General features: G+C 38.8%; 1 protein-coding gene across 1 annotated transcript; it reads left to right on the top strand.

The window, feature by feature from the left end:
* Window positions 1-27,503, top strand: rbm28 (RNA binding motif protein 28). The gene is given in 21 exon segments (XM_034176642.1): window positions 1-297; window positions 3,082-3,228; window positions 3,307-3,413; window positions 3,544-3,619; window positions 3,708-3,800; window positions 3,926-3,997; window positions 10,906-11,008; window positions 11,081-11,325; window positions 11,432-11,498; window positions 12,508-12,617; window positions 13,135-13,202; window positions 13,326-13,461; window positions 14,372-14,436; window positions 14,529-14,687; window positions 14,872-15,021; window positions 16,291-16,365; window positions 16,456-16,563; window positions 16,566-16,569; window positions 16,737-16,875; window positions 18,972-19,086; window positions 27,031-27,503. Coding segments are annotated over 21 exon segments (2,298 nt in total). The 5' UTR covers window positions 1-179; the 3' UTR covers window positions 27,172-27,503.

Here is a 27,503-nt window from a genome sequence, read left to right as displayed (position 1 = left end):
GCTAAGGTTTTTTTTTCTTCTTCGGTAGCTCACGTGCGTTACCATGATGTAAACATGCGACATAAGACGATTTTTAGTTAAACACGTTTCTAACACGAATTTGGTTTATCTGGGCGAGTCGCAAAGCTAAATTATATCTAATAATTAATTTATCTTGGTGTATGAGCTAACTTTTAGCCATGCCAGCGCAAACTTTATTTGTCGCTTCTCTGCCTGTTTCTGCTTCAAATCAGCGTCTGGAGGAAATATTCTCTGAAATCGGTCCCGTCAAGCAGTGTTTCGTGGTCAAAGATCGAGGTGACGCTTTTATTTCTGCTTTTATAATATAACTGATCTGTGCAGAGACAGTCAGAGCTGCAGCTAATGTAGATATTTTAACTGGATTTTCTCTGGTGATTCGTGATTTTACAAATAATTTGCATTTAGTTGAGAAGTAAAACCTTTAATCTTTAACCTTTTTTCAGCGAAGAACTCAAACATATTCAGTTAATAAGGATATAAAACAGGGCAGCACGGTGGATTAGTGGTTAGCACTGTTGCCTCGCAGCAAGATGTTTTGGTGAAAGAAAATGCATAGTCAATGACTTGCAAATGTTCATGTATCCATCCCCTGACTTGTCTGAAGAAAATAGGAAATAAAGCTGATTATTTACAGGTGTTGTACCAAAAGGGCCCATTACCTATGCAACCATCATCTTGACTTTTATATTTTTTATTAATTTATATCAAGTTGTAGAGATTTGTTTTCAGTTTGAGTTTAAGGAAGATAATTTTCCAAATTTTTATATTGAGAAACCGATTTACTTTTTGTATTTGAAATGAATAAACAAATTAAAATGCATGAAATACCAAGGGTCCGAATACTTTTGCAAGCCAGTGTATATCTTAGGCAGATGTTGTTCGAACATTCAAAATGGAAGGGAAAGGCAACTTTTGGAAATACTTACAAATGAAACATTGTATGACCTCCAAATTAAAAGAGGGGGTGAATTATAATGTTGGAATTAGTGATGGGATGATGATACCTCAAGGAGTGTATTGACACACTACACAAACTGTGTCGACACTGTGTTGGTCACTCAGTAGTGACCCCTGCAGTAGTTATAAAAGCATTGCAGGTAAATAAAATGAAAATAAGATGGAAAAGCTAACGTGTTGCAAACGCAACATTAGCCTGTGAAATATTTAATCGCCAGTCCTCTATTTAAAATATGACCTCATCATTACATAATCTCATGTGCTCAATTTGTGTGTCGAGTTAAGCTGTTCATGAGAAGAGTTTAAAATTTGCTTAAAACCTTGTTTGTGTAAATCCTAAACTGAGTTGGTTTGTAAAATATAGCAAATTTGTCTGTAATAAAATTCAGAGTTAAAATTTGTAACTTATGTATGGAAATTTAAGTGTTAAAGCATACGAAATAAAAGACTAAAAACAGATTCCTTTATATGCATTTTTATTGAGGAACAAAGGTTTCTGAAGTGTCTTTGCTCCAAGGCGATTTCTCCTCTTACACACCAATTCCCCTGCCTTAGAAAAAAACTCTTTCACAGGGTACACATGAAGATGGTGAGCATAAACATTTCAGTGCGAGTTGATAAAGGTGTGGATATGTTTTCTGGTTATTCTTCCAGTATTGTTAAAGAGTACAAACATATTTAATCTTATTTGGCGTCAAAAGATCAAAAGTATTCCAGACTGGGGAAACGTCTTTGAACGATCCATGAAGTCAGTGGAACAAGGCGAGGGCAAGCAAAAATCCAACAGCGAAACTCCATCCAACAAATCTGCAACATGGCGATACAGTTTGTTTCCTTATAAACACAATTTGGCACTGCGCAGCCGAACGACATAGTTCCTGTATCGGTCACGTGATTTTTTTTCTTAAAGCGATACACACACCAATACGGGGTTTCACTCATGTGTGCTCAGCACAGTGCTGACGCACCAGTGTTATTCATCCCATCACTAGTCGGAATGAATTAACATGCCACGGGAACACCACCCAGCTTCACAGGCTTGTGAACGATAGTCAAAGTGGTAACTCCATAAATGTCAAACTTGTATGGCAGAAAGACCTGACAACGGAGTTCTCAAATGACAGATGATCAGATATTTTGTCAGACAATGGGAAATTTCTGAAGGAAGCCACAAGCAAATGTATACAGTATTAACTTTTACACAGATAGTAGCATACCCTGGTGAGATTACTCCATATGAAACTTACGTCTGATGATTGTTGTTAGAAATGTAAAACTGAGGTGAGAACATATTTACATTGTCTGTGGGATTGTTCTTTAATAACTTTAGTGACTGGTCTGGCTCACAGGTGCGTTCTACACCAGAACCTATAATCATGAAATTTGATACAAGCGGCAGAAATGAGGTTTGTCCTTCAGGTATCTGGTAAATTCAGGGACAGGGTTCTCACCCTGATCGAATGTCATGGAGGGAATTGGAATAGAGCCTTCTTTGCATTGAAAAGAGACATCTGAGGTGGTTTGGACAACTGGTGAGGATGCCCCTGGTTGTCTCCTGGGGAGGACGGTCTTCCAGGCATGTCCAATCGAGGGTAGGCCTTGGGGAAGACCCAGGACAAGCTGGAGGGATTATATTTCCCAGATGGTTTAGGAACACCTTGGGATCCCGCTGGAAGAATTTGAGGACTTGACCAGGGATAGGGAAGTGTGGAAGTAGACAGGAAGTCTACTGACACTGCATCCTGGATCCAGATAAGCCATAAGCCATAGAAAATCACTGAATGAATGATCAACATTTGTCACCATTGTTCACTAGTTTAAAGACCACAGCTCATTGATTAATTGGGAAAAAAATCAACAGAGTAAATAAAGGAACTAATTGCTCATTGCAGTCCGCGTGATTTATGTTTTTGCTGTTTTGGGAACTGACCTTCCTGCTTGTTTGCATTTTGACAAAAGTGTGAATAATTTGTGCAATGCATGAAAAAAAAAAAAAAAAAAAAAAAAAAAAAAATATATATATATATATATATATATATATATAAAAGAAACTGCAGTGCCACAAAAGACAGTAAAAGTAACTCTATGCTTTTTACAAGCTAGGTTCAGAAAAATGCCGGGGATTTGGATATGTTACATATTCCTTGGAGGAAGATGCACAGCGTGCCATGAAGGAAATAAAACATTACGATGGACAGAAGATACTGCTGACAGTCGCAAAGAAGAAGATGAAAGACAAAAGGAAGTCTGGTCTGTATAAAGGAATGTCAAAAATGCAGCAGCTCAATGTGTTTACTCAGTAACCACATATTTTTGTTTTCCATTTAGCACCAAAAGAACCACCTGCAGCTGCAAAGGGGAATGAGCAGAAATCCAAAGGAATCAGGAAAAGCATGCTGAAAGCTAAACTCATTATAAGAAATCTCAGTTTTAAGGTATGATTTGTGTTTCTAAGAGCACATCTGAATTTTTCCCTGTTGCCTGAATGTCACTTGTTTGCAACAAGTGGCATTTTGCTGGAATAATCATTTAATTTCTAATGCTTCTTGATGTTTTGATCTACAGTGTTCTGAAGATGATCTGAAGCAAATATTTTCCAAATTTGGAGCAGTGCTTGAGGTCAAAATTCCTCTCAAACCTGGTAAAATGTATATTAAAAAAAATCCTGTTCTCGTTATGAGCGTGACTTGACCTGTAATATGGTAATAACCTGTCTGTCCTTTCTCCAGATGGGAAGATGCGAGGGTTTGCATTTGTGTTGTTTAAAAGTGTGTCTCAGGCTGGGAAAGCTCTGAATGCTATGAACCTGAAGGAAATTAAAGGTTTGTGAGCTGTTTCAGTTGTGTAAGAAGATTTTTTTTTTTTTTTTTTTTTTTTTTTTTTTTTTTTTTGTATGCAACTGCATTTCACTTATTTTTATTATTATTATTGTACCTTTCATTTATAGGTCGCCAGGTAGCGATTGACTGGGCTGTACCAAAGGACAAATATGAAGCAACACAGAGCTCTTCCAGTCCAGGTACGGACATCTTTGTACACCTGTCAGAGGAAGCAGTTTATTCTTTTTTGACTCAGAACATTTAATTTAACTTTTATTTCTGTTATTGTATCTATATTGTAAACAACCTTACATGTGTGGATCAGTATGTGTCTGTGTTCACAACCAACACAGCAGTTTTGGCATAGTGGTGTTGTGTGCACATAAGTCGCCATCTCACTCGACAGAAAAGCTGCGGCACACATCTCTTACTTGATCTCTTAGGCCAGTTGACTGTTTAACAAGTCGTATTAGTACAGATATTTGTAATAAAATTTTCAAGAGCCATGAATGATTAAATCCATCATGAATTATTGCTTTTAAGGGCTCGTCTTAAAGCCTTGGTCAGGGCTGTGAAAACTCTGCGGGATTCCGTGGATTTCATCATGGGGAGGGGGTGGGGTGTTAGTGATGTACTCTTTAATGTTGAACATCACTGAGTTTTTAAAATGCTTATTGCAAAGCGTTCTCTTTTTTTTATGACATTGTGTAAGTTTTATAAGTCCGCGGACACTGATCTGTGTGTTACAGATACAAATCAGTTTCCTCAGATCCGCGGAGTTTCGCGGAGAAAAAATGCCACTCAAAGTGTAGCTATTACGACAGTTGTCGTAAAGCAGTACTGGTTGGTTGCTGCGGCGATGCTGTGTGGCTCCTGTGCGGCGCTTAAGCTAAATGTAGCATGTGGACATCCCCAACTTTTAGAGCTTCCAAGTTTTTAAAAGAAGATTTGTGCAGCATATCTGTGTCACGGAGCAACGTCGCGAGAAGATGGCGAGAAAGACTGTTTGTTTGAAAAAGTCTTATAAGGACAAGAATCCGTGGAATTGTCGCTGGCTTCACAACACACCTGAAAGATAAACGGGAAAAGTGAACTGTGCCCTCTCAGGAAACACGGCAAGAATTTTTCTCTCCCTGGACAATAAACATTCTGCTGTTCAAACAGGATTTTAGACAAGATTATGTGACTTTTCTTCACTAATCTAGACTTTCTTTCATTGTAAAAAAGACATTGTGGCTTTGAATGGATTTAGGCTGCATGAATTTACACAAGAACATGTGACTTTTTACTATAAGGTATGTTATTAATATTTTACCATGATTTTCCAAATATTCTACAAGCTTTAGCTGTGGTTTTTGAAATGCTGTAACAGTCTTTTCAGTCTTCATAAATTTCATGTAGTTTGTCTGTTCTAAGTTAATGCATAATTTGATTTACAATTAAAAGGAAAATCATTCCAGGTCCTACTTCCACGTCATATTCTGTTATTTCAACATGATCATTGACAGGTCAAATAAAAGGTTGAATGTAGGATCATTTAAATATGCACTAATTTTGAGATTTGTTCTTCCAGGAGATGCTGAAAAAGTATCATTAGATAAAAATTAAATTCTGGGGCCCTAGACCCCAGCTCCTGGACGCTGCACCCCCCCCAAGACCCCCTGCAAATTTTCCTTGGATTTCACAATTTTCATTTCAACAGATCAATCAATAGATTACAGTTTGTTCATGTAAATGGGGAATCTTCTTCACAGACTAAGGTTAATTATGGAGTTCCACAAGGTTCTGTGCTAGGACCAATTTTATTCACTTTATACATGCTTCCCTTAGGCAGTATTATTAGACAGCATTGCTTAAATTTTCATTGTTACGCAGATGATACCCAGCTTTATCTATCCATGAAGCCAGAGGACACACACCAATTAGCTAAACTGCAGGATTGTCTTACAGACATAAAGACATGGATGACCTCTAATTTCCTGCTTTTAAACTCAGATAAAACTGAAGTTATTGTACTTGGCCCCACAAATCTTAGAAACATGGTGTCTAACCAGATCCTTACTCTGGATGACATTACCCTGACTTGGCCTTGGGGCAACTGTTTGTTGTGATTTGACGCTATATAAATAAAATTGATTTGATTTTTGATTTGATTTCACAGCCCTGCTTGGTCACACTGTTTGCCACAGTTTGAAAATAAACTTAGAAATTAAAGCAGTAAATAAATAAATATCAATAAAACTATTACTGCTTTGTGTTTGTTGACAGTTTGCAAACTAGCTTTAGAGGTGCATTCTGTCACCTATGTGTGTGTGTGGAATCATTCTATAAATTATTCTAAGTCAATATACAGAACGTGAAACAAATGAAAAATTAAAGCGTACAATAAATACAAGGATTAAAGTTCTCCAGCACTACAATGGATTTCCATCAATTAATTGGGCTGCCAAAAGGCAGAGTTCGCGCTGACGCCGTCCTGATGTAAAATCAAGGCTGAACGCAAGTTATAAAATTGACCCCATCCCCGAGACACGTGCTCTCAAAACGTTTTAGAAAAATGTCTCTGTTTTGTTTGATTTTTCTCCTCCCTGCCGACAGCAAGTCCTTGTCTGTTCCTCTGTGTCCTGTGTGCACTCTGCAGGAGGAGGGGATGGTCAGCTTGCTGTGCGTTTGAGTGTAGATGTTTCACAGTGGGGTGATGACACCGCGAGCAGAGCGCAGAGTTTTTCAAGCTTTTTTAGTCAAAGTCTGTTCTGACTGTCTCTGTGAGGGTCCTTGCTGTGGTTAGACTAAATATACAGCTACAGACCCGTGATGCATTAATAACAAACAAACTTTTTTCCCCAAAAATATGTCTAAAATCTCTTTCTGAGGACTGTATGACATAAAATGTGCTCATAAAATCTTCTTACCTCTCAATCAGGTCATGCTTTCCACATAAATAGACACATTCTTGTTCCTGATCAGAGACTGCAAACCAGGGGCAAATCCAGATGGAAAGAGTTTGTTGGGGGGGGGGGGTCCAAAATTTAAAATGTCCACTTTTGAAGACATTTTTCATACTACTACTACTACTACTTACAAGAATAGTAATGCTAATAATAATTTTAACAACTAAAATTTTTAAATGTATGTATGTTTGTATGGTAGAGTGGCCAGATGGAAGCCACTCCTTAGTAAAAGACACATGGCAGCCCACCTGGAGTTTGCCAAAAGGCACCTGAAAGACTCTCAGATCATGAGAAACAAAATTCTCTGGTCTGATGAGAAAAAGCTTGAACTCTTTGGCATGAATGGCAGACATCATGTTTGGAGGAAATCAGGCACCATCCCTCCAGTCAAGCATGGTGGTGGCAGCATCATGCTGTGGGGATGTTTTTCAGCAGCAGGAACTGGGAGACTAGTCAGGACTGAGAGAAAGATGAATGCAGCAATGTACAGAGACATCCTGGATGAAAACCTGCTCCATAGTGCTCTTGAACTCAGACTGAGGCGAAGGTTCATCTTTCAGCAGGACTTCTTCTTCTTTGTCTTTCGGCTGTTCCCGTTAGGGGTCGCCACAGCAGATCAATCGTTTCCATCTCACCCTGTCCTCTGTATCTTCCTCTGTCACACCAACCACCTGCATGTCCTCTCTCAGCACATCCATGAACCTCCTCTTTGGTCTCCCTCTTCTCCTCCTGCCTGGTGGCTCCATCCTCAGCATCCTTCTCCCTATATACCCTGGGTCCCTCCTCTGCACTTGTCCAAACCATCTCAATCTCGCCTCTCTGACTTTGTCTCCAAACCATCCCACCTGAGCTGTCCCTCTGATATGTTCATTCCTAATCTTGTCCATTCTTGTCACTCCCAAAGAGAATCTCAACATCTTCAGCTCTGCCACCTCAAGCTCTGCCTCCTGTCTTTTTGTTAGTGCCACTGTCTCTAAACCATACAACATAGCTGGTCTCACTACTGTTTTAAAAACTTTCCCCTTCACTCTTGCTGATATTCTTCGGTCACAAATCACTCCTGCCACCTTTCTCCACCCACTCCACCCTGCCTGCACTCTCTTCTTCACCTCTATACCACACTCTCCATTACTTTGAACAGTTGACCCCAAATATTTAAACTCATCTACTTTCACCACTTCTACTCCTTGTAACTGCACTATTCCACTGGGCTCCCTCTCATTCACACACATGTACTCAGTCTTGCTTCTACTGACTTTCATTCCCCTTCTCTCCAAAGCATATCTCCACTTCTCCAGACTAGACTCAACTTGCTCTCTACTCTCACTACAGATCACAATGTCATCTGCAAACATCATAGTCCATGGGGACTCCTGTCTGATCTCATCTGTCAACCTGTCCATCACCACTGCAAACAAGAAAGGACTCAGAGCTGATCCTTGGTGTAATCCCACCTCCACCTTGAATGAGTCTGTCATTCCGACTGCGCATCTCACCGCTGTCACACTATTCTTGTACATGTCCTGCACTACCCTAACATACTTCTCTGCCACTCCAGACTTCCTCATACAATGCCACAACTCTTCTCTTGGCACCCTATCATAAGCTTTTTCTAAGTCCACAAACACACAATGTAACTCTTTCTGTCCTTCTCTGTACTTTTCCAACAGTATTCTCAGAGCAAACATTGCATCTGTAGTGCTCTTTCTCGGCATGAAACCATATTGCTGCTCACAGATCTTCACCTGTTTTCTAAGCCTAGCTTCTACTACTCTTTCCCATAACTTCATGCTGTGGCTGATCAGCTTTATGCCTCTGTAGTTACTGCAGCTCTGCACATCACCCTTGTTCTTGAAAATAGGAACCAGCACACTTCGTCTCCACTCCTCACGCATCCTCTCACTTTCCAAGACTTTATTAAACAATCTGGTTAGAAACTCTACTGCCATCTCTCCTAGACATTTCCATGCCGCCATTGGAATGTCATCTGGACCAACTGCCTTTCCACTCTTCATCTTCTTCATAGCAGCCCTCACTTCTTCCTTGCTAATCTCTTTTACTTCCTGATTTTCTCTCACCACATCATCCAGCCTTTTCTCTCGCTCATTTTCTTTATTCATCAACTCTTCAAAATATTCCCTCCACCTTCTCAGCACACACTCCTCACTTGTCAGCACATTACCATGTGCATCTTTTACCACCCTAACCTGCTGCACATCCTTTCCAGCTCTGTCCCTTTGTCTGGCCAATCGGTACAAGTCCTTTTCTCCTTCCTTACTATTCAACTTCTTGTACAGCTCGCAATATGCCTTTTCCTTTGCTTTTGCCACTTCTCTTCTCGCCTTACGCCGCATCTCCTTGTACTCCTGTCTACTTTCTTCATCTCTCTGACTATCCCAAAACTTTTTCGCCATCCTCTTTCTCCTTACGCTTTCCTGGACCTCTTCATTCCACCACCAAGTCTCCTTGTCTTCCTTCCACTGTCCAGATGTCATACCCAGTACTGCCCTAGCTGTCTCCCTCACCACATCTGCAGTACTTTTTCAGTTGTCCAAAATTGCTTCCCCTCCAACTAGTGCTTCTCTCACCTGCTCGCTAAATTTCACACAACAGTCTTCCTCCTTCAGCTTCCACCATCTGATCCTTTGTTGAGCTCTCACTCTCTTATTCTTCTTTACCTCTAAAGTCATCCTACAAACAACCATCCTATGCTGTCTAGTGACACTCTCTCCTGCTACCACCTTACAGTCTGTGATTTCTTTTAGCTTGCATCTCCTATAAAGAATGTAGTCCACCTGTGTGCACCTTCCTCCACTCTTATATGTTACCCTGTGCTCCTCCCTTTTCTTAAAGTAGGTATTCACCACAGCCATTTCCATCCTTTTTGCAAACTCAACTACCATCTGTCCTTCCCCATTCCTATCCTTGATACCATATCTTCCCCTTACTTCCTCATCACCACTGTTCCCTTCACCAACATGCACATTGAAGTCTGCTCCTGTCACCACTCTTTCATGCTTGGGCACACTCTCCACCACCTCATCTAACACACTCCAGAAATCTTCTTTCTCCTTCATCTCACAACCTACCTGTGGGGCATATGCACTGATGATATTCATCATCACCCCTTCAATTTCCAACTTCACACTCATCACCCTGTCAGACACTTGCTTAACCTCCAACACACTTTTAACATACTCTTCCTTTAAAATGACCCCAACACCATTTCTCTTCCTGTCCTCACCATGGTACAACAACTTGTACCCACCGCCGATGCTCCTGCTCTTACTTCCCTTCCACTTGGTCTCTTGCACACACAATATGTCTACCTTTCTCCTCTCCATCATATCAGCCAGCTCTCTCCCTTTACCAGTCATACTACCAACATTCAAAGTCCCCACTCTCATTTCCACCCTTCTAGTTTTCTTCTTCTCCCACTGTTCGTGGCAACGTTTTCCTCCTCTTCTTCGTCGTCTTCGCCCAGCAGTAGCCCAATTTCCACCGGCACCCTGTTGGGCAATAGCACCGGTGGCGGACGTTGTTAACCCGGGCCGCGACCGATCCGGTATGGGAATTCAATTCTGAGTCTGCATAGTTGGGTTGGCTTGTTTTACGCCGGATGCCCTTCCTGACGCAACCCTCCTCATTTGTCCGGGCTTGGGACAGGCACTCAGAATGTACTGGCTGCACACCCCATGTGGCTGAGTTCAATGACCCTAAACACACAGCCAAGATATCAAAGGAGTGTTTTCAGGACAACTCTGTGAATGTCCTTGAGTGGCCCAACCAGAGCCCAGACCTGAATCTGATTGAACATCTCTGGAGAGATCTGAAAATGGCTGTGCTCTGACGCTCCCCATCCATCCAAACTGCCCAACGATAGGTGCGTCAAGCTTGTGGCATCATATTCAAGAAGACTTGAGACTGCAATTGCTGCCAAACGTGCATCAATAAAGTATTGGGCAAAGGGTGTGAATAATTATATACATGTGATTTCTTAGTTTTTTTTATTTTTAATAATTTAGAAAAAAATTCAAATCAACTTTTTTCTAGTTGTCATTATTGGGTGTTGTGAGTAGAATTTTGAGGGGAAAAATGTATTTTTCCCCTTGGGTTGTATATATAAATAGATGTTTTTTTTTTGTTTTTTTTAATAGCGAATAAGAATGTTGAGGAAATTACTGTGAAAGAACCACAAACAAAAAGTGACGTAGAAGAAGAGGAGGACTCGTCAAATGAAGCATCACCTGCGAAGGAAAAGTATGGATCACATGTGAATTAATATCCATTGGAAATCAGAGGTGTTGAATCTTGTTAAGTTTTTGTTCACAGGGTCAAATTAAAACAAACTGAAAAGCACGTGAAGAAATTTCAACCAGACGATGAAGAGGACAGTGAAGAACAAACCAGTGAGGAGAATGAGGATGGAGATAAAGAAACTGATGATGACATCTCAGAGGAAGGAGACAACGATGACAAATGCGACCTTAGTTCAGATGATGATGATCATGACGAAGATGAGGAGGAGGACGATGATGATGATGAGGAGGAGGATGATGATGATGAAGAAGAGTCAGGTATTCCTTTTTTTGTCTTTTAGTTTTCAGATGTTTCAAACTATAGCTTTTCTTGCATGATTATGGTCTGTTTATGCTTCTAAATGTGTCCATTTTCTTCTTTTAGACAAAAAGAAACCCCCAAAGAAAACGTTTCCATCAGATGTGAAAGAAGGCAGAACAATTTTCATCAGGTCAGTGCACTGATTTTCATTTTGAAACATCATCAACAACAAATGTTAGTTACAGTGCAGTAACATTAAAAGGTTTGTTGACCATTGTGTCAACTTTTGGAAAATTGTCCCCACATCCATCCACTGAAGAATATTTTGTCAACAGATAAGGGGGGTAGAACGGGGGGTAGAATCTTTTTGTGAGCTTGGTCACAGGTCTCGTTTTATTTGGGCACCATGGAATAGCAGCTATGGACTGCTCAGTTCAGTGGGAAATAGGGGTAGTTAAGATTTGGGTGTCATTTGTGTGCCAGCACATATAAAAATAAAAGGATTGAAATGAATGTGGTCCCATCACTGTATGTAAGGGAGGGGGGTGTTAATGACAGCAGCTCTTCATAAGCAGGTTGCAAATGGTTTTTCTGTTGATGCCAGGTTGCTCTGGTAATGCCAGAAAAAGGAACATCCTCAAAATGTGCTTTATTAAAAAAACAAAACAAATCTCTACTGCACATTGCTAATACAGTAGTTACAACAATTAACTCTGTCATTTGTAGGAAACTGCAGTTCTGTACTTTTTTTTGCTCTGTAGTAGGCGAAATTGTACAGTTACAACAAAAGAGACCGGTTCCTCTGCTTTAGGCTTACTGGGAGTTGACATCAGAACACTACTCAAGAACAGCACAGAAAAACCTTAAAACGAGTTAAACAATGCTTGATGTTCTGTTAGTATCGAGATATATGGCATAATCCTTAACGTTAAAACAAAAACATTCAAATGATCTCATATTATTGATTCAGATGATGTTTGTTCACACCTTCCTTGCCTGCAGCCTTGTTTTATAAAGGTGTGTAACATCAATATCTCTGCTTTACACGTTATTAAATGTTCTCTTTTAATTTGCATATGATGTATTTATTGTATTGCTCCACTTGTTATACTTTGATCATCATAAAATCACTCCATAAATTCATAATTTCACATTTTCTTTGTATATTTTTGTTCATTTTAACTCTGTTCGCAATCTAGGAACCTGGCGTTTGACACAGAGGAAGAAGACCTTGAGAAAGTTCTTCTGCAGTATGGAGAACTTAACTACATAAAGATTGTTCTTCACCCAGACACTGAACATTCGAAAGGTCAGTCTGTGGTGCCTTCAGTACAATGTATTACAGCAAACTCCATGTTGTGCATGTTGATTAATTAAACAAAGCATCAAGAAGTGACTCACATTGTTCAGCATGATGTTGATCATTATGTAGTTCTTCCCCAGTTTTTAGCCGTGGCTGTGGGTGCATGAGGAATTCAGTGGGAGACATGCAAAGATAGTGACGGACAGAAACGCTGCAGGAGGGATGGGAGCCGAGCCTTCTAAATTTGAAATATTTAATGAAATACTTACATAATGAAAGGATATCGTTTCTGCTTTTAAAGTTCCACAACCATTATGATTTGTTTAACATGAAAACTTTACACTATTGATGGCTTAATTTATTTTTTATATTGTGTGTGTTTGTGTGTACATATATATATATATAAACAACTAGATAGCATTATAACAAATAATACAATTATGCATCGTAATGTTTTGTATTAAATGTTGAATTTTTCTTATAGAAAACTGCTTGTTTAACTTATTTTCTGTAATTTTTCCAGGTTGTGCATTTGCTCAATTTAAGACTAAAGAGGCTGCAGAGAAATGCATTGCTGAAGCGCAGGATGAGGTATTATCTGTGGATTTATATGAAATCTTTTTTTATTTTATCTGTTCTTGGCTCAAATTTGTTTCTTACATAAAAAGAAGTGATGCTGGCTCGCCTTGTTGTAACTTTAAGTATTTCATACAGAAAGGTGGCATCCGTCTGGATGGCAGAAAACTGTTGATTGTGGCAGCAGTGAGCAGGGAGGACGCCACCAAACTAAAGGGCAACAAGGTCAAAGTAGAAACAGGCACAAGGAACTTATACTTGGCCAGGGAGGGATGTAAGTAAACCACATACTTTCTTATTGGCTCACTTGTGAATTATATTTTCAAGTTTTAGAATAATTTGAGTTCATTTTTCTTTCATGATTTTATTGTAAAGGTGTTTTCTTTTTCTTCTTTTTTTTTTTTTACCTCTGCCAACAAAGTTGGGCAGAGGTTATGTTTTCACCCCTATTTGTTTGTTTGCTTGTTTGTGAACAGCCTGGAACCCTCAGTTTTTCATATATTGTTATGAATTTTTTTTTTTTTTTTTTTTTTTTACAGAAGATTCATATCCTGATAGGCAAGAACTGATTCAATTTTCAAGGTCAAAGTCAGGAAAAATCTTGGAAAATCCATATCCTATCCGTAACAAATTTTCAAAAATTCATAACTGTCAAAAAAGATGCAGTTTCTTTAATATTTAAGAGCATTATGTAGGATGTTGTCCTTTATCAACTGACAAAGTTTGATGTGGATCTTATCCAGATTACAGATTTTATGGCCGTTTAAAGCCCCATTTAATGTATATTTTACATTATATCTCAATCAAACGTGCCCCAATTACTCTCATATTTGAAGTGAGGTGCAGACTGGCACTCAGTATCACCTGAAAAAGTTTGATCTGGATCATATCCACATTGTGGATTTTGTGGACACTGGAATTGGAATTTAATGTTGAAAAGCCCATTTGGTGTACATTTTGCATTACATCTCAGTCAAATGTTTCAGTCGCTCTCATTTTTCTGTTATGGATTTACCTACACCACCAAAATTGGATGAAGGTTCCAGTTTTATGCCTTTGACCTTGAAAATTTTTTCCAAGGTAAAACTTTGTAGAAATGGGAGCTTGTGTTGGCAGTTTGTGCTCTATATGCACGGTGCTCTAGCTGTTTATGATTCTCTGCCAATGTCACCATTTTTCTCTAGTTATTCGTGCTGGAACCAAGGCTGCAGAGGGTGTTCCTGAAGCGGACATGATCAAGAGAGCCAGGGTAAAGATTTTTAAAGTAGCATCTGTTTGAAATTACATTTTTTTAAGAGGTTCTGTGTTGAGTACTTTATGTTTTGTGCTTGCTTTATTTAGTTTGAAGAAATAAAAAGAACCAAACTCCGGGACCAAAACGTGTTTGTGTCAAAGAATCGTCTGTGTATCCATAACCTGCCAAAATCAGTGGACAATAAGAAACTCAAATCACTTTGTCTTCAAGCATTGAAAGGGGCGAAGGGAGTTCGCATTACAGAGGTGAGAACCACTGCCATGTTCATGAGACATGCCAGCAGAATAAGCAAAATTTCATTTTATTGCAACATTTATCAAGTAGTGATTTTGTGTTGTAATGGAATTAAAATGTTTTTCCACTAGGGGGTGGTATTTCTCACTTGTGTGCCTTTTAATGTGTGTGAGTGCCTCTTGTTTTTCCTTTTAGTGCAGGGTGATGTATGATAAGAGACCTGAGAAGGGACAAGTGATGGGACAGTCTCTAGGTTATGCCTTTGTCCAATTCCAGGAGCATGAACACACCCTCACTGCCCTTCGTTACCTGAACAACAACCCAGACATCTTTGGTTCGCATAAGGTAAAAGTTTAGAATGGAATAAAATGTGCTGTCCGGTGTTAACTTCAGCTGGCTGCTCACTACAGGATGATATACATTTGTGCTTCATCAGTGTAACACAGTACCATTTCAACCCAGTGCAGAAATGTACTTCAGAAGAACCACAGAACACAGCACGCACATAGTGTATGCCTTGAGTTGCACAGTGTGCGTAGTGCTGATGCAGAATTCTGGTGAAAAAAAAAAATACTGCATGTATGAAAGATATTTATAGTATCAATATATTTCCCACATTTGATTAATTCATGTTGTCATTGTAAGCATCTGGCCTAGTTCAAAAATAATGAAGCCAAAGTGTGACATAACCATCAAAATTTAAAAGTGGTCTTTTTTGTGAAATGTTATCATTTTAGGTATGGTTATATATCAGAGTTTCAATATTTCTATTGATCTTGGTTCAGTCATTGCTAGAAACTATCAGTGCATATATACTAAAATGTGCTAGAGCGTAACGCTCGCGACAACAGTTGGAGGTATCTTCTTTAGTCTGTAGAAGCCTGAAACAATGAAATTCTGTCCATTAGTTCCTGGTATCATTGAACAAGTAATATAATTATTCTGTTGAAGCAGAGTAGGAGATATAGCTAAGGTTTTGACACAAATAAATCAAATTATTCGCAGTGTTCTGCTTGCGACAGTTTTTCCTTGCTTTAGAAACATGATGTTTTTTCTAGGAAATGACATTTCTACCTTTACAAAAATTTATTACTGTGTGTTAGTATGAAGCACAAACAAACAAACTGACAAAATACAAGGTTATTTCTTTAACATTCAAATTTAAATGATAATGTTAAATATCAGTGTCACACAAAATTGATGAAAAAAGTGCTATTTTTGGGGTAAATTTCGTGCATATCTCTGGAACTGTGCGGAATTTTTCCATTAAATTTTCAGTACCTGTCAAAGAGACTACAGGCAACTCAGATAAATCTGGATGGTGCTAAATAAAATAATTGGCTTGTTCATGACTAATGCAATGCAAATCAGCAGTTAGGCTTTATTATTTTTGAACTACGCCATCTGCGATCATGTCTCATGTCAGCAAGATGATTGTTGTCCCACACACTATGCAATAGGACTTGCATTTCTGTGTGATCATGACAAAACCCATATTCATATTGCATCATCATGTTGTGATTGCCAGACTTAAGTTACATGGTAAAATTTTTCATGTTACATACGCTCGTCAACCATAGATCTTGTTAAATTATTTTTTATGTTGCTTTGTAGAGACCCATTGTTGAGTTCTCCCTGGAGGATTCAAGAAAGCTCAAAATGAAAGAAATTAGGCAACAGAAAAATAAGGTGTGTATGTAATTGTTATCCTTATGAGAGCCGAACACAACACTATTTGTGCAGTTTAACTTTAATGTTAAAATTCCTTTCTTTCCCCAGGATTTTCTCCAAAATAGGCCTTTAAAGGTTTTGGGAAAACCTCAGACTAAGACACCTGGAGATACAAAAGGCCCAAGAAGTCAGGACCGAAAACGCAGACTACAAATAGTAGAGGTGTGAAAATGTTCTTTGACTTTTAAATTATTATATAAATGTTTATAGTGTCAACAACAGTGCTGTGGTTGGTGGGGTAGGGGGAAAGAAAACCTTCAGTTGATTTTATTAAACGTTCCCTAAACTTGTGTCTTGTTTGACTCTTTGTTTCCTTTGATGTGTGTCAGTTGTTCCTCAGAAACAAAAACAGGACAGTCACTATTCTGGGTTCCAGACTATCACTGAAGTGGAACATGTAGAGTTGAATGATGGCAAGAAACGGAGGAAAGTTTTACCTTTTCCCTCCCATCGTGGAGCTAAGATAAGGTACTGTTATTATTTTAACTGTCTGAAATGTGCAATGTATCACTCCTGTCGGCAGCTATTGCAAAACTTGATAACACTTACTATTGCAAGCTTTGCGTACAACAGGTTGACCAGCCCATGATAAGTAAAATGTTTTAGAATTGTTTTCTGAGAGCTGACTGAGTTATAATGGCTCAAAATTTTAGTCATACCTAGGTCTTATGTCCACAGTTGCTACAAATGTAAAGCAACGTATTCCCTGGGCAAACCCTTCAACCTGCCCATGGAATTCACATGTACTCTCCACATTCCGTCAAAATATTGTACATTGAGGCTTGCAGGATCATCTGCCTCCCCCATCTGGGTTGATCTGACCACCTTTCCTGCTTCTGCCCCCCAATTACACACCTCTCATCAGATGCGCAAAACCCTCTGTGAGGACTGTGAAAGTGTGGCCTGAGGTGGCAGAGTTTGGTCTTTAAAGCTGTTCGTGAACAGATTGGAGTCCCTTTGCCACCAGAGCCACTGTGGACTCTCACCAAGACATTGAAACATATAAGTCTTCTTTTCTAGAATATATCAACACAATCGTTCTTGAAGCCATAACTCAAAAATCTTCCCCAGTCAGAAGCCTTGGATTAAATGCATGTTCATCTACTGCTGAAGGCTCATGACAGTGCTCTTAGATCTGGTGGTGGAGAGGCCTACAGTTCATCCGGAGTGAACTTGAAAAGAGCCAAATAAAACCACAAACTTATGATTGAGGAGCGCATCAAGAACGCCAACCCTCAGTGCATGTGCCAAGGGAATTCAGGCCATCATGGACTACAGAAGAGTGAATGCAACCCCCAACCACTGATGCCTCCCTTGCTTTGACTGGGACGATGTAAGAATAGTCTTCACAACCCCCACCCCACTGATGACCAACTCCCAGACTCTCTACCTCTGTACAATCTGTACTGAGCAGGATGAATGCACAGAGGGTGGCTGGCCATGATAGCATCCCGTGGCATTTGCTTAGGGCATGCACTGTACAACTATCTGATGGCCAAACAATCCAATCCTGGGTTCTTAGTTTATTTTTAATAAATTTGCAAACATCTAAAAAAAAGAAAAAGAAAACACAATACCCCATAATGACAATGTGAAAATTGTCATTATGAGGTATTGTGAGTAGAATTTTGAGGGGAACAATGAATTTACTTAATTTTGGTATTGGGCTGTACCATAACAAAATGTGGAAAAACCCATAAACATTGTCTTGACAGCACTTTATCTGCTACATGCACTACTGCTTGTTTTAGTCAAGTTTTTGTGGACTAAATATCAATATTTTAGTCAATTAAATCTCAGACGTTGACTCCAGTTTCCTCCCATTCGTTCCTCATTTGTTGTGCATTTTCGATTTTTGAGACATATTGCGTTAAGTTTTCTGTCTTGACGCTTTGATGTCTTCCTTGGTCTACCAGTATGTTTGCCTTTAACAACCTTCCCATGTTGTTTGTATTTGGTCCAGAGTTTAGACACAGTTGACTGTGAACAACCAACATATTTTGCAACATTGCGTGATGATTTACCCTCTTTTAAGAGTTTGATAATCCTCTTCTTTGTTTCAATTGACATCTCTCGTGTTGGAGCCATGATTCATGTCAGTCCACTTGGTGCAACAGCTCTCCAAGGTGTGATCACTCCTTTTTAGATGCAGACTAACGAGCAGATCTGATTTGATGCAGGTGTTAGTTTTGGGGATGAAAATTTACAGGGTGATTCCATAATTTATTCCTCAGAATTGAGTGAGTCCATATTTTTTTCCCCTCTGCTTGGTCTAAAAAAGTAACCGTTACTGACTGCCACAATTTTCTTTCTTGATTTCTTATAGTGTTTCTTAAAGCCAGAAAGTTCCCATTTGAAATGACTTTAGTTTTGTGTCATGTCTGTGATCTCCTTTTTTTCTACAAAATTAAACAACTGAACGAACATCCTCCGAGGCCAGTGATTCCATAATTATTGCCAGGGGTTGTAATAATAAAAACAGTTTGCTTAAGACGCAACAATGTGATGACTGTCCAGCAGTGGGTTCACCGTATTTAAAGATTGGCACCTTTTATCCTTTGCAGAATGCGTGACAAAGGAAAGCGACAGAACATTCTACCCAAAAGAAATCCGACCAGGTGCAAGAAGAAAGAGCATCGAAGGCGGCCTTTGGAAAAGTCCATACAGCCCAGAACCCAGGTTTCTATGCGCTGTACATGTGTAATTGTTACACTTGAAGGAAAAGAGGAGTAAGGTTGTATGGAGAAAATCCCAAGTAGTCATGGGATAAGGTGGATAAGAGGATCCATTATCTTATTTGGAATTCTTAAAAGAATACTGATGTACCTGTCTTAATTTTAAAATCAGATTCCACGATGCCTTTAACGCATCACATCAGTTTATTCATATAGCACCAAATCACAACACAAGTCGCCCCAAGGGGGTTCACAAGTGTACAGTCTAACCTTCCCAACCGCCCTGAGTAAACATATGGGTGGTAAGTATAGTGCTAAGGAAAAAACTTCCTCTGTCCTTTTGAGGAAGAAACCTCAAGCAGACCAGATTCAAAGGGGTGACCAACTGCTTAAGCCATTCCAGCAATAACAGAGTTCAAATAAACATACAACAAAGGATTACCAAACATGCATCCTAAATGTTTAAAAAACTTTTTAAGTAAAAGAATTCGCAATATAAAAATATACATTGTTGTTACTATCATAATTGTTATTGTTAAAAGCTAACTTTAAAAACATGTAGCATACATGAAAAAGTGAGCCAAGTAACACCCCATGTGTAGTGACACAAATGGCCTTCTTCAGGGTGTGCTCCTCAAACACATTGTTTCCCCTTTTGTGTAGGGTCCCTAATTACAAACACCCGAGTGGCAAGGTGGTGAACTTACAGGTGACCGTTGGGGGGGGGGGGAGAATAGGTGGCAATATACAACTCCAGTTCCAATGAAGTTGGGATGTTGTGTAAAATGTAAATAAAAACAGAATACAGTGATTTGCAAATCCTCTCCAACCTATAGTCAATTGAATACACCACAAAGACAAGATATTTAATGTCCAAACTGATAAACGTTTTTGTGCAAATATTTGCTCATTTTGAAATGGATGCCTGCAACACGTTTCAAAAAAGCTGGGACTGTTACATCACCTTTCCTACTAACAACAACATACACACACACACATATATATATATATATATATATATATATATATATATATATATATATATATATATATATATAGTTTCTCTAATAGCTTCAGTCTACTAACATCCTAAATATTCTTATTGATGGATTCCAGACTTTCAGTCACGAGATCATCTGGATTACTATTATGCATCAAAAAAAAATTGCATCAAAGAAAATTTGTAATTCTAATGTTATTCTTGAGTTCAGAGAGATCTTTAAATCATCTTTTAGGCCTAATCCCAATACTCTCCCTTTGCCCTACCATAGAACAAAGTAACGTACAGGATAAACATTTTACTCTAAATATAGCAATTGAGTGCTTTAATGTTACACACCGTACTTGTTTTAAAATAACTAAATTGCTTGCATTCCTTTTATGTTCTCACATGCCTCATTATGCACACTGTACCAGTAATTAAGATTGGACCCTGTGAGTGAACAGTCTTTTTCCCCCCAAGTCCAGCCACAGTATTGAACATTCCAACACAGCTGTGTTTATACTACAAGTATGTGAAAACCAGCATCAAAACATAGCTCATCGTTTCACAATTGTTTGACTTGTGACACTGCCAGAGTGCACCTGTGTGCCATCTAATAACGGGGGCAACTCTTAGGCAATCAAGCAGTTTGTGTTTAATATTTCAAAGAAATTGTTTTTGCCCACTTTTCACTTTGTACTTTTAAAAAAGTGAACTTCAAGCGATTGGGATCAATCAGAAATTACAGTAGAAAAATTAACAAGAAAAATTGTAACACAACTTCCCCCCCCCCCCCCCCCTTTTTTTTAGTTGTAATAAAATATATTGATTTGTGTCACATTTTAGCCGTTTTCAGAAAATGGGTGCTTCTAATAAAACACTGCAGCTTGCTTCTCTTTACCTGCATTTGCCCCAAAATTATATCTTTTTGACCAGATAAGTAACGTTTTTACATCATAGAAATCAGGTGCATTGACATAGCTTATCCTGCATTAAATACAAGTAAAATAAAATGTTTCTTGGCCCAACACTGTCATGTTAGTATTCCAGATGCAACCACCTCGCTGCTGTCGCATTTGTAGACAATCTTGGATTTGTCTACTTATAATCCAACACAAAGCCATTTTAATAGGTAACTAACATTTTTCAAGGGTGGTAATAAATTATGCAAAGTTTCTATAATGAGCTGGAATGGTGTGTAAGTCAAGAATGTTTTTAAATCAAATCAATTTTATTTATATAGCACCAAATCACAACAACAGTTTCCCCAAGGGGCTTTATATTGCAAGGCAAAAGCCATACAATAATTACAGCAAAACCCCAACGGTCAAAACGACCCCCTGTGAGCAAGCACTTGGCGACAGTGGGAAGGAAAAATTCCCTTTTAACAGGAAGAAACCTCCAGCAGAACCAGGCTCAGGGAGGGGCAGTCTTCTGCTGGGACTGGTTGGGGCTGAGGGGAGAGAATCAGGAAAAAGATGCTGTGGAAGACAGCAGAGATCAATCACTAATGATTAAATGCAGAGTGGTGCATACAGAGCAAAAAGAGAAAGAAACACTCAGTGTATTATGGAAACCCCCCATCCGTCTAAGTCTATAGCAGCATAACTAAGGGATGGTTCAGGGTCACCTGATCCAGCCCTAACTATAATCTTTAGCAAAAAGGAAAGTTTTAAGCCTAATCTTAAAAGTAGAGAGGGTGTCTGTCTCCCTGATCTGAATTGGGAGCTGGTTCCACAGGAGAGGAGCCTGAAAGCTGAAGGCTCTGCCTCCCATTCTACTCTTACAAACCCTAGGAACTACAAGTAAGCCTGCAGTCTGAGAGCAAAGCGCTCTATTGGGGTGATATGGTACTATGAGGTCCCTAAGATAAGATGGGACCTGATTATTCAAAACCTTATAAGAAGAAGAATTTTGAATTCTATTCTAGAATTAACAGGAAGCCAGTGAAGAAAGCCCAATATGGGTGAAATATGCTCTCTCCTTCTAGTCCCTGTCAATACTCTAGCTGCAGCATTTTGAATTAACTGAAGGCTTTTCAGGGAACCTTTAGGACAACCTGATAATAATGAATTACAATAGTCCAGCCTAGAGGAAATAAATGCATGAATTAGTTTTTCAGCATCACTCTGAGACAAGACCTTTCTAATTTTAGAGATATTGCGCAAATGTAAAAAAGCAGTCCTACATATTTGCTTAATATGCGCATTGAAGGACATATCCTGATCAAAAATGACTCAAAGATTTCTCACAGTATTACTAGAGGTCAGGGTAGTGCCATCCAGAGTAAGGATCTGGTTAGACACCATGTTTCTAAGATTTGTGGGGCCAAGTACAATAACTTCAGTTTTATCTGAATTTAAAAGCAGGAAATTAGAATTCATCCATGTCTTTATGTCTGTAAGATATTCCTGCAGTTTAACTAATTGGTGTGTGTCCTCTGGCTTCATGGATAGATAAAGCTGGGTATCATCTGCGTAACAATGAAAATTTAAGCAATGCTTTCTAATAATACTGCCTAAGGGAAGCATGTATAAAGTGAATAAAATTGGCCCTAGCACAGAACCTTGTGGAACTCCATAATTAACCTTAGTCTGTGAAGAAGACTCCCCATTTACATGAACAAATTGTAATCTATTAGATAAATATGATTCAAACCACCGCAACGCAGTGCCTTTAATACCTATGGCATGCTCTAATCTCTGTAATAAAATTTTATGGTCAGCAGTATCAAAAGCAGCACTGAGGTCTAACAGGACAAGCACAGAGATGAGTCCACTGTCTGAGGCCATAAGAAGATCATTTGTAACCTTCACTAATGCTGTTTCTGTACTATGATGAATTCTGAAACCTGATTGAAACTCTTCAAATAGACCATTCCTCTGCAGATGATCAGTTAGCTGTTTTACAACTACCCTTTCAAGATTTTTTGAGAGAAAAGGAAGGTTGGAGATTGGCCTATAATTAGCTAAGATAGCTGGGTCAGGTGATGGCTTTTTAAGTAATGGTTTAATTACTGCCACCTTAAAAGCATGTGGTACATAGCCAACTAATAAAGATAGATTGATCATATTTAAGATCAAAGCATTAATTAATGGTAGGGCTTCCTTGAGCAGCCTGGTAGGAATGGGGTCTAATAGACATGTTGATGGTTTGGAGGAAGTAACTAATGAAAACAACTCAGACAGAACAATCGGAGAGAAAGAGTCTAACCAAATACCGGCATTACTGAAAGCAGCCAAAGATAACGATATGTCTTTGGGATGGTTATGAGTAATTTTTTCTCTAATAGTTAAAATTTTATTAGCAAAGAAAGTCATGAAGTCATTACTAGTTAAAATTAAAGGAATACTCGGCTCAATAGAGCTCTGACTCTTTGTCAGCCTGGCTACAGTGCTGAAAAGAAACCTGGGGTTGTTCTTATTTTCTTCAATTAGTGATGAGTAGTAAGATGTCCTAGCTTTACGGAGGGCTTTTTTTATAGAGCAACAGACTCTTTTTCCAGGCTAAGTGAAGATCTTCTAAATTAGTGAGACGCCATTTCCTCTCCAATTTATGGGTTATCTGCTTTAAGCTGCGAGTTTGTGAGTTATACCATGGAGTCAGGCACTTCTGATTTAAGGCTCTCTTTTTCAGAGGAGCTACAGCATCCAAGGTTGCGCTCAATGAGGATGTAAAACTATTGACGAGATAATCTATCTCACTCACAGAGTTTAGGTAGCTTCTCTGTAAAGTGTTGGTATATGGCATTGGAGAACATAACAAAGAAGGAATCATATCCTTAAACCTAGTTACAGTGCTTTCCGAAAGACTTCCATTAAAGTAAATGTAAATGTTATTAAGAAATGATCAGACAGAAGGGAGTTTTCAGGGAATACTGTTAAGTCTTCAATTTCCATACCATAAGTCAAAACAAGATCTAAAGTATGATTAAAGTGGTGGGTGGACTCATTTACATTTTGAGCGAAGCCAGTTGAGTCTAATAATAGAGTAAATGCAGTGTTGAGGCTGTCATTCTTAGCATCTATGTGGATGTTAAAATCGCCCACTATAATTATCTTATCTGAGCTAAGCACTAAGTCAGACAAAAGGTCTGAAAATTCACAGAGAAACTCACAGTAATGACCAGGAGGACGATAGATAACAACAAATAAAACTGGTTTTTGGGACTTCCAATTTGGATGGACAAGACTAAGAGTCAAGCTTTCAAATTAATTAAAGCTCTGTCTGGGTTTTTGATTAATTAATAAGCTGGAGTGGAAGATTGCTGCTAATCCTCCCCCTCAGCCTGTGCTACGAGCATTCTGACAGTTTGTGTGACTCGGGGGTGTTGACTCATTTAAACTAACATATTCATCCTACTGTAACCAGGTTTCTGTAAGGCAGAATAAATCAATATGTTGATCAATTATTATATCATTTACTAACAGGGACTTAGAAGAGAGAGACCTAATGTTTAATAGACCACATTTAACTGTTTTAGTCTGTGGTGCAGTTGAAGGTGCTATATTATTTTTTCTTTTGAATTTTTATGCTTAAATAGATTTTTACTGGTTGTTGGTGGTCTGGGAGCAGGCACCGTCTCTACGGGGATGGCAGGGGGAGAGAAGCTGCAGAGAGGTGTGTAAGACTACAACTCTGCTTCCTGGTCCCAACCCTGGATAGTCACGGTTTGGAGGGTTTAATAAAATTGGCCAGATTTCTAGAAATGAGAGCTGCTCCATCCAAAGTGGGATGGATGCCGTCTCTCCTAACAAGACCAGGTTTTCCCCGGAAGCTTTGCCAATTATCTATGAAGCCCACCTCATTTTTTGGACACCACTCAGACAGCCAGTAATTCAAGGAGAACATGAGGCTAAACATGTCACTCCCGGTCCGATTGGGGAGGGGCCCAGAGAAAACTTTTAGAACCTTAGACCTTAAATCTCAACAGTTCATAGAAGATGAAGTCAAACCTTTTATTTCCTGTTAATTACATAATTTTTGAAATGTTAATTTACTGTCTAAATGTATTTATAAATTGTTTTGGTTCTTGCTATCATATATACACTATTATTATTATTATTATTATTATTATCATCATCATCAGTGTTGTTATTATTAGTTTATTTTATGATTACATCTATTTTGTCATTTGATTTTTAAATGGACCACAATGGAAACAAGTGTTTTCACTTTCTTGTGTCATCCATGTATTTTTAACGTATTTACAATTATATTATGCACTTACATCGAACTTACTTCATAAATGATGCACACACGCTTTTAATATATGGGTGATTTACTGCCCCCTGCTGGAATGGCATGTGAGTCTAGAATGTAATTATCAACGTCCATTGTTCAGTGTTGTTTGCTCATAGCCCCAGTTTCTCCAAAAATATTAAAAATAATATTAAAAAAAAATAGTCCTATCAATGTTCAGTTTTGGCAGCATTCACCCGTGACCCAAAATACATAAGCATACCAAATGGGAAATGTCAGTGTTCGAAGCTATACACACACACGCACGTACAGCTTTTTGTCTTTTCTGCATTCTGCTGCAAGCAGGTGCTTTTAATTTTACACACCCACAAACAGAGACAGTGGTGGAAGACATCAAAACACTACACGTTTCACTCATGGTAATGGCAACATGACACTTAACTAAATTGACTAAACCAATTGAACTACAAAAACACTATAAATCAATAACACAGGGTTCTCCCCAGACAATGGAACAATGGCGTTATGCCATTATACTGTCATGACAGCACCGTTATACTGCGCTGTGCTCTCAGATATTTTTGTAATCCAGCCAAGCTGTTTGTGCTGAACGGGCCGCTGCCGGCGAGGGAGGGGCGAGCAGGCAGCGGCCCGTTCAGCAGAGCCGAGCAGTCACAGCACTGCAGCTCAGAGAGTGAAAGAGCACAGAGTCTCTCAGTGAAAGAACAAAAACTCCATCAGTCTTCCAATAAAAAGAGCTCCTTCTGCCTGTGTAGTCAGTGACACATTAAGGCTTTATTTTACAAATGAAAGCCTTCATGTTCCCAAAGTTTGCTCAAATAAGCCGCAAAGACGGTGTGAGAGTGATGAGTCTCTCGCTCCCTCACACAGAGAGAGAGAGAGAGAGAGAGAGAGAGACAGAGAGAGGAGGAAAAAGTGTGAACAGCAGACACTACACACTGTAAAAAAGCAGCCATATGGGAGTGCAGTGCACTTCCCTAGTGCATTGCAGCACCTCAATTGTTCACCGTTGTTAGCGAATATCGCTAATTTCTCCTTATATATATATATATATATAATATATATCAGCCTTCCATTTTCACAGCACTCATCCTTAACCCAAAATACATAAGCATAAAAACAGCAAATGTCAGCTCTTCCAAGTTTCTCCGTGATCGAAGCCATATTCACGCATGCATGCAGAGGTCACTTAGCTGTTATGTAGTTTATCTTTATAAAACCCTAAATCACAAAATGTTGGGATGATATGGACAATGTAAATAAGAAGCCCCCTCTGTGATCCTTACATTTACATTGATGTCTGTTTCATTGCAGACAGTATGAGCCCAAGATATTTCATGTTTTGTGTGGTCAACTTTATTTATTTCAGGCCTGCAATACATTCCAAAAAATGCTGGGATGGGGCAATTTAGGGATAGTAATGGGGTAAAAAAACAAACAAACAAGAAAAAAACTCCATCAAACAAATATCACGTCATTTCAAACTGATGAGATCAACAGGTGATTGTAATAATGATTTGAAACAAAAATGGCATCCACAAAGGGTTAAGTCTTTGAGGAGCGAGGACAGGCGGAGGATTTTGTGTATCATCCCAACTTTACTGATGTGGGGTTGTAAGACATCTGCACAATATACTGGTCCTGTGTTAAACTTCCATTTAAATGAAATTTCGGTGATTGTTGTTCTGCTCCTGTCGCATGAAATGCTTCTCTTTTATGTATTTGTTTTGTTTTTCTCCCCAGAAGGCAAAAGCAGAAAGGGGGAATTACCAGCGCAGGCATGGAGATCATTTTGAAAGCTTGGTGGAGCAGTACAAGAAGAAACTAATGGGTAGCAGCACCAAAAACACAAGTATCAGAACAAACAAATGGTTTGATAATTAATTGTACATTCATGAGCGTGATATATTGAGGGCGGTATTTATAATGAGCATAAATTTAATTAAATATGTGCTTATTGGTTACCGTAACATATCTTGATTCAAGTGACTGAAGTTATAGAAACCATCATGGTTTTAGTAAATCAGGTTTGTGTTAAATTCTACATTTTGTGGGTACACTATTGTTGTTCTATCATTTTATTCTGTAAAATCTGCTTTCATCATGTGCTTATTTTTTCCCCTTATAAAAATTTACTTTGTGAAGATAGTTTCTTTTATGTACACGAGGCTTCTACAAATACATTTTGTAAGCAATTAAATTTGTCTTGATTTATA

The sequence above is a fragment of the Thalassophryne amazonica genome, chromosome 8, assembly GCF_902500255.1.
Source record: "Thalassophryne amazonica chromosome 8, fThaAma1.1, whole genome shotgun sequence".
NCBI classification, from domain to species: Eukaryota; Metazoa; Chordata; class Actinopteri; order Batrachoidiformes; family Batrachoididae; genus Thalassophryne; species Thalassophryne amazonica.
This window is presented reverse-complemented; position numbering and strand designations above follow the sequence as displayed.